This window comes from Strongylocentrotus purpuratus, unplaced genomic scaffold (genome assembly GCF_000002235.5).
Source record: "Strongylocentrotus purpuratus isolate Spur 01 unplaced genomic scaffold, Spur_5.0 spur5_scaffold_8, whole genome shotgun sequence".
NCBI classification, from domain to species: domain Eukaryota; kingdom Metazoa; phylum Echinodermata; class Echinoidea; order Camarodonta; family Strongylocentrotidae; genus Strongylocentrotus; species Strongylocentrotus purpuratus.
In genome coordinates this window covers 24610977-24620922 of record NW_022145614.1, presented here as the reverse complement: position 1 = coordinate 24620922, position 9946 = coordinate 24610977, and the positions used below count along the sequence as shown (strand labels likewise).

The following is a 9946-nucleotide window of genomic DNA, read 5'->3' as shown; positions in this document are numbered from 1 at the left end:
GATCAAATTAAAATTATGAACAATTACCTGAAAACAAGGTCATTTAATGATAATTATCTAGTTTTTTGGAAAAATAGGAATGTCGCGGATGAATTTATTAGCTTTCGCATAATGTTGTTATGGCAGCTCAATGAATAATCAAGCTTGTCTGCTATTTCAAACCTTCTTTGATTTATAAATAAAAAATAAAACATAAAATCAATAATAGAAGGAAAAAAAATCTAACAAAATTCAACAAATTACATCAAAAAGATAATTTCACTTATCAGAGATGAATGAACATTTATATTTTAATATTATAAAGACGTAATTTTAGGACAGATTTCATGATGCTTCTACGTAAGGTCCGTAAGATAAAACTACAATGAATTTTACCGTCCTTGTTGTCCCTCCAACTAACATTTGAACGGCACCCCTTTAAAAAAAAAAGTGTACAGTACCATACCAGGAAAAGATCGTGAGTAGAGTATGAGGCGGCCAAACAAGTTTTTAATTCAGGATTTTAACATTCTCGTGTCTTGGTTATAAACTTTTAATTGTTTTTTTCCGTGCAGTACGCCGTAAAGATAGCATCTTTTAAAATGGAATGCAGAAAGGTGCATATCTTGCCCACAGGAGATATTCCTGCAGCGGTTTGTTCTTTTGTAGCAGAAAGCAGCCGCAGTGCCATCGCAGCTCGAGGGGCTTTCTACCTGGGAGTTTCGGGAGGAAGTGTGGCCAAGTTCTTGGGTGACGGACTTCCTGAAATTAGTGACCTGCAGTGGGATAAATGGCACATTTATTTCTGCGATGAGCGACTCGTTGAATTTGACCATGCAGATAGCACTTACAAAATATACAAGGTAAGAAGGGTTATCGTATGGGCCATGACCAAGGCTAAGCCTAAACACAAGGCCCAAGCAAGGGGAGAGGGGCCTGCATTCATTCATTCATTCATTATTACAGCAGCTCCGCCATCCACCAACTTGGTAAATGACAGTGCAGTACATGGCCCGCGCTCATCCCCTCGGCCTCCTAATGTGTGTGTGTGTGTGTGTGTATGTGTGTGTGTGAGAGAGAGAGAGAAGCTACATTGTAGGGGGGGGGGGTAGAAGTATATTAAAAGGAAAGACTGCAGCCCCCCTCCCATTGGACACTTGCAATTCTGTTGGAAGGTAATTTGGCCTTAGTCTTTGGACAAAATGTACATTTGTTTTTTAGGGGGAGGCTCCCTCAACTCAGCACACATCCTGCCCTTCCCCGCCCCGGCCCCTAGAGCCGAGATGAGAGAAGAACGTGTAATTTGGTTGCAAATTGTTCAGTGGTCATTCCTTTTTCTTCTCCATCCTGTACTTCTCTGTTGAAGTGCACAAGGGGATCTGATTTTTTCACCTCCTCTTGGCCAAAACTTAATAATATCAGTACTGATATGTGCCCTCATATGAACAAATTTCGGGCATCTGCTCACGCGGTCTCGCTCCGCGGTCTCGCTCCGCGGTCTACAACACGTGAAATCTTCTTTGAAAATGCGCTAAGTGTGCAAAGAAATGCTCCTACAAGGAAAACAAACTTTGATTACACACCATCTCGGGTGGAAATCACATATTCAAATACTGTTCTTTCCACTGATACCAATTTCGAACTGATTTGTATACTGGAAAATAGGGCCTTTTCGTCTTCAAAAATAGACAACAATCATTCAATTTGTGATTTCTCTATGGAGGTCACAGGAAAATTCGCCTTTTTCACTGGGGTTGTGTACTTCAAGGAGATAATGCTTGTAATTATTACTTGTTATTGGTTGGTCTCAGACGCCAAAACATAGGGTATTTAATCCCCTGCCGTCTGATGTAACACATAATTTGATTGGTTGTCGAGAAATTAGGGCCAATTTCAATCTAATAAAAAGAAGCTTTCTTAAATTTACGCATCGACCTCCGTAATTTATGCATTGTGCATAAGCGAAGTTTTACACAGCGGACAATGAGGCTTAGGGTGCGTTCAATCGAATTTTCGAAGCTAGAATCACAAACATGAATCACAAATCAAAACGCCGTTACAAAAAACAAGGTCACTGCGGTTAGCGTTCAAGCGATTTTTCTTCAACGCTGATTCTAGCTCATTTCGAGCCCAGCCACTGCGGATCACACTCGCAGCTTGACCCAGGAAGTATAGGTCAACTTCGGCGCGCGCTTTTTGGAATTGTTTACGGCCGACTGTCGACTGCTGTTTTGAGCATAGATCGCAATAATAAAACAAAGAATGAGAAGGTGATGGAAGGAAGAAACAAAAAATAACATAAGGAAAGACAGAAAGAGAAAGTGATAGAATGCTTAAAACAAAGAATTACATTAAAAAAGCTGATAGAAGGAAAAGAACAAAGATTAACATAAGGAAAGACAGAAAGAGAAAGTGATAGAATGCTTAAAACAAAGAATTACATTAAAAAAGCTGATAGAAGGAAAAGAACAAAGATTAACATAAGGAAAGACAGAAAGAGAAAGTGATAGAATGCTTAAAACAAAGAATTACATTAAAAAAGCTGATAAAAGGAAAAAAACAAAGATTAACATAAGAATAGAAGGAAGAAACAAAGAATAACAAAAGAGAAAGTGATAGAATTATAAAAACAAAGAATAACATAAGAGAAGGTGATAGAAGGAAGAAACAAAGAATAACATAAGGAAAGACAGAAAGAGAAAGTGATAGAATGATTAAAACAAAGAATAACATAAGAGAAAGTGATAGAATTATAAAAACAAAGATAACATAAGAGAAGGTGATAGAAGGAAGGAACAAAGAATAACATAAGGAAAGACAGAAAGAGAAAGTGATAGAATGATTAAAACAAAGAATAACATAAGAATCTGTGATAGAAGGAAAAGGACAAAGATTAACATAAGAATAGAAGGAAGAAACAAAGAATAACATAAGGAAAGACAGAAAGAGAAAGTGATAGAATTAAAAAAATAAATAATAACATAAGAGAAGGTGATAGAAGGAAAAAAACAAAGAATAACATAAGAATAGAAGGTAGAAACAAAGAATAACATAAGGAAAGACAGAAAGAGAAAGTGATAGAATGCTTAAAACAAAGAATTACATTAAAAAAGCTGATAGAAGGAAAAAAACAAAGATTAACATAAGAATAGAAGGAAGAAACAAAGAATAACAAAAGAGAAAGTGATAGAATTATAAAAACAAAGAATAACATAAGAGAAGGTGATAGAAGGAAGAAACAAAGAATAACATAAGAGACTGTGAGTGAAGGTAAAAAACAAAGAATAACATAAGAGAAGGTGATAGAAGGAAGAAACAAAGAATAACATAAGGAAAGACAGAAAGAGAAAGTGATAGAATGATTAAAACAAAGAATAACATAAGAAACTGTGATAGAAGGAAAAGAACAAAGATTAACATAAGAATAGAAGGAAGAAACAAAGAATAACATAAGGAAAGACAGAAAGAGAAAGTGATAGAATTAAAAAAATAAAGAATAACATAAGAGAAGGTGATAGAAGGAAAAAAACAAAGAATAACATAAGAATAGAAGGTAGAAACAAAGAATAACATAAGGAAAGACAGAAAGAGAAAGTGATAGAATGCTTAAAACAAAAAATTACATTAAAAAAGCTGATAGAAGGAAAAAAAACAAAGATTAACATAAGAATAGAAGGAAGAAACAAAGAATAACAAAAGAGAAAGTGATAGAATTATAAAAACAAAGAATAACATAAGAGAAGGTGATAGAAGGAAGAAACAAAGAATAACATAAGGAAAGACAGAAAGAGAAAGTGATAGAATGATTAAAACAAAGAATAACATAAGAAACTGTGATAGAAGGAAAAAAACAAAGATTAACATAAGAATAGAAGGAAGAAACAAAGAATAACATAAGGAAAGACAGAAAGAGAAAGTGATAGAATTATAAAAATAAAGAATAACATAAGAGAAGGTGATAGAAGGAAAAAACAAAGAATAACATAAGAATAGAAGGAAGAAACAAAGAATAACATAAGGAAAGACAGAAAGAGAAAAAGAGGAAAACAAGGTATAACATAACGGAACAGGCCATGATAAAGAGCATGGTATAGTAAACGCAAATTGCATGAAAAGCAGGCGCGCGGTTTTTGCCCAAACCGGAACAGGCTCCGTCATACAATCATGATTGAGAACTCCGTCCGTTCAATCGAATTTTAGCGACCGTGATTCTGCAGAATCATGATACAAAACGCATCTTTTTCAGCGTTTCATGTTTGTGTTTTCAAACACGTTTATTTTTACGACCGACGAAAAAATCGCTTGAACGCATTGCGTTTTAAACTAAACGTCTTTAGAAACCGTGATTCTAGGGTGAAAAAGTGTCGATTAAACGCACCCTTACACACCGTGCTCTCAGTCGTGCATATTGTGACCACCAAATTTGACTTGGCTCCGCGGCGATGGAAAAGACACATTTTATGTTGATTTTAGCAATTTACTGAAGGGAATTTAGATATTATGGACGATCCTTTACAAAAAAGGTGTGTAGGGATTAGATTATATCTCTCACGAGACACTGAATTCTTTAGTTTTCCTGAAATTTAGCAAATTAGTGGCACTCTGAACTCGCTTTATGAGCAGATCTAAATATTCATGGTCGTTCTGCTAGTGAAGGAATCGCGTATTTATATTGCCCATCTTAGACGGAGGGATGATAATGGACTTATGGATTGTGATGTGCATCTGCATCTACTAGACTAACATATATAATTTCCTGATTTGTTTTCTTTTTTTGGGGATAAGAAGAGGAAAGAGAGAGAGAGAGTTGACAAGTCACGCTCGCACAGCGGTGTTGACATTCACACTCTCACCAGTTTTCTACGATAAACCCCTATTTCATAAAAATCAACGAGTCCGGTACCTTGGTGCTTAATTATGCTCTAGCTGTGCACTCGAACGTTCGTCGTCTGTGTGGGAGGTACACAAAATGCCTCATTGATCTTTTGGCCGAATGTGGGTCAAATTTGTTCATATGTTAAATTTTTTCATATGAAGGTTTATTGCATCCCTCAACCTCCACTGGGACCATTGTTCCTTGGAACACCAGTAAAACTTTCTCTTCTTCTTCGTCTTAATCTGCCCCCTCCAGCTCCCTTCTCTGCTGTAATCTTATAATCTTTTGTGACTTAATTGCCTGATTGCACCTTCATCATGTGGAGCAATGATCTTTACATTACAACTGATCCATCATTCCTGTAATTCCTATTATTACACACAGGAAAAGTTGATTGGAAAGACTAGCCTCCCTGAAAGTCAGCTGTATGGAATCAAACCCAATCTTCCAGTGGAGGAAGCGGCCAAGGACTATGCAGAGGTGGTCAAGAAAGTGCCTGCAGCAGAAGGGTCCCAGTGGCCTGTGTTTGATCTTCTTGTGTTAGGCATGGGCCCAGACGGACATACATGTTCGCTCTTTCCAGGTCACAAGCTTCTTGAGGTATGTAGTATTCAAATACCGGTAATAGGTGTGCTTGCAAGTGCATTAGTGAATATGCACTGCATGCAGGTGAGGTCACATTGGATAATGAACGAGACTTAAACGGGTGCAGTATATCACTAATGCGTGGGCTACATTGATTTGTTTTCCAAATGACTAATGAATAGAAAAAAGACAATTTTATATATCCACTTTGATAAGGAGTCATATAAAATGATATTTAGGGAACCAGTGCATTTGTCCTTACTCCTTAGACAATTTAGGCATTTCATCCACGATAGTCTCTCTGGACCAAGGTGTAAAATGTCTACCTGGTAGAGAGGTTCTGTAGGGTTACCTACCAGTATTCTTTGAAAGTGCAGTGCTCAGTGTGAGGCTGTCAGCCATTACTCCCTGGAGCTAAAACCAAGGTACATTGCAATACATATACACTGGGAGGGTATAGATATGTTGTGCACTAGATGCAATAACAAAATGGTGTACAGGTAATTTCTAGCACTAGCAGGACACTTCAGTTGCAACAAATGCCAATTTTTATTGCTTATGTGCCATCTTATTTCTACTATCCCCTCCTGATATCATTCTGTTCTATTTTGTTTAATCAGGAGACATCATTAGTGGTTGCCCCCATCTCAGATTCTCCCAAGCCCCCACCTTGTCGTGTCACCTTTACCTATCCAGTCATCAATGCAGCCAGGAGTGCCTTATATGCATCCGCCGGGGCCGGCAAGGCGGCTACGCTCCAGGTAAGAGTATAGAGAGATAGATAGAGCTGATTCTTTTTCAAATGGGTAGGGTTGTAGTAATGCAATATTACAAATTGATGTGCACTCAATTCCTGATATTTTTGCACAGTATGCCTCTGTCTCAAAAATTGTGTTTCGTATGTGTGAATGAAAAAGAAGAATATAAAGCAAAAGATAACAAATTCCTTATCAACCATATTTTCATATTATTTCAGCTCTGGAAATTTAAATTGATGAAATGCTAGAGAGGAAGGCAAAAGAGTTGTCCTTCCCCTCTCCCTTTATTCCCTTTTCTATATTTCTATTTTCTTATTTTCCTCCTTTTTCACCCTTTGATTTGAGGAGCACATGCCCCCTGCAGCGACAACACCAATATTCATGAAACCTCTTCAAGAGTTGTAACTGAGTACCAGTTAGAAATACACGATGAAAAAGGGCTAACTGATCTGCATTTCAGTTGAAAATTACAAATGTATATCCAGAGGCATCAACTGGTGTTTTTGAATTGTTATTGTCATTGATAATAAGCAGTCTTTATATTATGAGGTGGAGCAATTTGTGTAGCACTTTATAACTGCAAGGAAAAAGCACTATACCAAATACAATGGATTGGATTAGATTGGATATTTAACCTACATGTAGGCACCTATATTGTACCCTAATCAATATTTCTTGTTCTCTTTTGTAAATTCCAGAGAGTACTTGAAGGCAATGAAGACCCTCCCCTGCCGGCTTCAAGGGTGAAGCTATCAAATGGGACAGTTCACTGGTTTATAGACCAACCAGCAGCAGCAGAGCTAAAGGCTTCTTACTGAAGTAAAACTAGTTCCGTCATCAAGCACACAAGGGACTAGGATAGTGCTACAGACCGCTGAAGTTATTGGTAAACAATGAAAGAGAAAGCAACTCAGTTGAGGCAGGTTCAATGTAGTCAGGGTACTTTAGCCAGTGTTTTCACTCTTCGTGAATTTCAGGTAATTTCATTAAATGAAATAATTCCGGGAAATGTTAGGAAAATTGAACAAAAATCTTCTTTTTTAAAAAATCATGTTTACTAAAAAAAAAAAAAGTTCTTTCAAATATTTGTTTAGCGTTAGATATTTAGAAATGTATAGGTCATCCATTGGCCTCTGAATCAAGTTTAAATTTGTGCTCACTTGCTTTGCTCACTCGCAAACTTGGAAGTTTAAAGTTGATATTTCTGGTGCAACAAAAGATGTGTGGCGTTAGCCTAGCTCCCTAGTAATTTGTTAAAGAGAACAAAAAATGGCATGTAGGAGGCAGTTTGAAAAAAAATGAAGCAAATGCCATCAAATTGACGTTTTATTTCTGGAAAGTTTTAGTTTGACAAGTGGAAACATTCCTTTAGCCCTAATAAAGTTAAACATTGAGTAGAGGTAGTGAGGTGCCAAATGAATGTTTCCCTTTTCTACTTTTCAGCTTTAAATCACTTTTTTTCTTCTTTTCGAACTGACAAATCATTTGAGAAATTTAATTCACCCTAATATTGTATCATGTACATCATTTGAAATAGGTACATATTTCCATTTTTTAAAAATAATGCTTGTAAATTTGTTGTAATGCATCTGATATTACCGATCATTTCATTCATTCTTCACTCCTGATTGGCGAATCAGGCCCCAAATATGGATGTTATATGTCTGTGTATTCTAAGAAAACACAACAAAAGGTGTATTTTCTTTCATGAATCATATGTTACATGATCAGTACTAACGATGAAATAGCTGAAAGCTGACTTATCAATTATCTCTGTCTGTCTTCTACTTAGAGACAACCTGCTTCTCAATGTTGATTTTGAAAGAAAAACTAACTTTCTTTAACTAAGTCAATGGCTATTGAAATAAAAGGTAATGTTAACAAAATTTGTTATTTTAAAGCATCTTCTTTATATCAGGGTAATACTGCCATCAAATGAAAAGTTGTAGTTCATTTTTTATGCCTCCGCCACCGAAGGTGGTGCCGGAGGCATCATGTTTTCGGGTTGTCCGTCCGTACGTCCGTACGTCCGTACGTCTGTACGTCCGTCCGTACGTCCGTCCCGTTTGACCGTTATCACAATATCTCAAGAACCATTTAAGATTTAAACTTAAGACTCGGGAATAGTATTTATCACCATAGGAAGACGATCTGATTAGATTTTGGAGTACGTAGGTCAAAGGTCACAGGTCACAGAGGTCAACTTATGAAATTCCTTGTATTGAGTTTGTTAGCGCGATATCTCAAGAACCATTTGAGATTTAAACTTCAAACTTAAGGATAGTATGTATCACCATAGGAAGACGATCTGATTAGATTTTGGAGCACGTATGTCAAAGGTCAAGGGTCACAGAGGTCAACTTATGAAATTCCATACATTGAGATTGTTATCATGATATCTCAAGAACCACTGGAGATTTAAACTTCAAACTTAGTGATAGTGTGTATCACTATAGGAAAACAATCTGATTACATTTTGGAGCACGTAGGTCAAAGGTCAAGGGTCATAGAGGTCAACTTATGAAATTCCATACATTGAGATTGTTATCATGATATCTCAAGAACCACTGGAGATGTAAAAACTTCAAACTTAAGGATAGTATGTATCACCATAGGAAGACGATCTGATTAGATTTTGGAGCACGTAGGTCAAAGGTCAAGGGTCACAGAGGTCAACTTATGAAATTCCATACATTGAGATTGTTATCATAATATCTCAAGAACCACTGGAGATTTAAACTTCAAACTTAATGATAGTGTGTTTCACCATAGGAAGACAATCTGATTAGATTTTGGAGCACGTAGGTCAAAGGTCAAGGGTCACAGAGGTCAACTTATGAAATTCCATACATTGAGATTGTTATCATGATATCTCAAGAACCACTGGAGATTTAAACTCCAAACTTGTTTAAATTGCTCTATGGCGGAGGCATCATTTTCGACTGCGTGCAGTCAAAATTCCATCTAGTTTAAATTGTATTGTTATTTTGTATGGTGAGGGTGTTACTAACTTACTTAATACTAACAAGGGAACAGTCCAATGCACTTGTTACTGGTTACATCAAAATATGTCGTTATCTGATAATCCATTGCACATTTAAAACAACAAATCTGATTGGCCAATGGCCAGCCTTTTTCAAAATTTGTGCATGCAATGAGGACCTTGATTGGCCATTGTCATTTTTCAATTGATTGCAAACCTATGTTCTACAGGGCCCAGATCAGAATGAGTAGGGATTTTTAGATTCGCACAAAGACAATGTGGATTGCTACGATCGACGTCCTTTTAATGCACTGCCTTGAATGGACGTCACACGTATCAGTCCACGCAAATCTAAAAGTCCCTAATATCAAGTGTATTGATACGTCTGATGTTGATTCATTTTATGTTCATTACCGGTAGCTAAAAATAGGTGCAATTCATGTATTGTCTTCTTTGCATATGATGTGAAAACTGCCTACTAAAATGCTATTTGATTGCAGACCTTATAAAAAAGATTTTCAATTTATAGAACTATTCTAAAGGAATACAATTTCTTTATTACTTTATATGATCAGATAAATTTCTCATTATTTTTGCTAGAATTTAGCAGATGGATTGATGCAAAACTACAGAAATTGTGTAGAAATAAAGGGAATTAAAATTCTATAAACAATTGTACTTTTTGTTGTAAGTTACAAGTTGTAGTACCAGTAAGTATACAGATTCTTAAAGAAATCCATATGCAATATATTATACATGTATATT

General features: G+C 36.3%; 1 protein-coding gene across 1 annotated transcript; it reads left to right on the top strand.

Annotated features, from left to right (window-relative positions):
• Positions 1 to 418: 418 nt before the first annotated feature.
• LOC587057 (6-phosphogluconolactonase) lies at positions 419 to 8157 on the top strand. The gene is made up of 4 exons (XM_786812.5): positions 419 to 842; positions 5240 to 5455; positions 6061 to 6201; positions 6897 to 8157. The coding sequence occupies exons 1-4, from the start codon at positions 582 to 584 to the stop codon at positions 7014 to 7016; spliced, it is 738 nt and encodes a 245-aa protein (XP_791905.2). The 5' UTR covers positions 419 to 581; the 3' UTR covers positions 7017 to 8157.
• The last annotated feature ends 1789 nt before the right edge of the window (positions 8158 to 9946 follow it).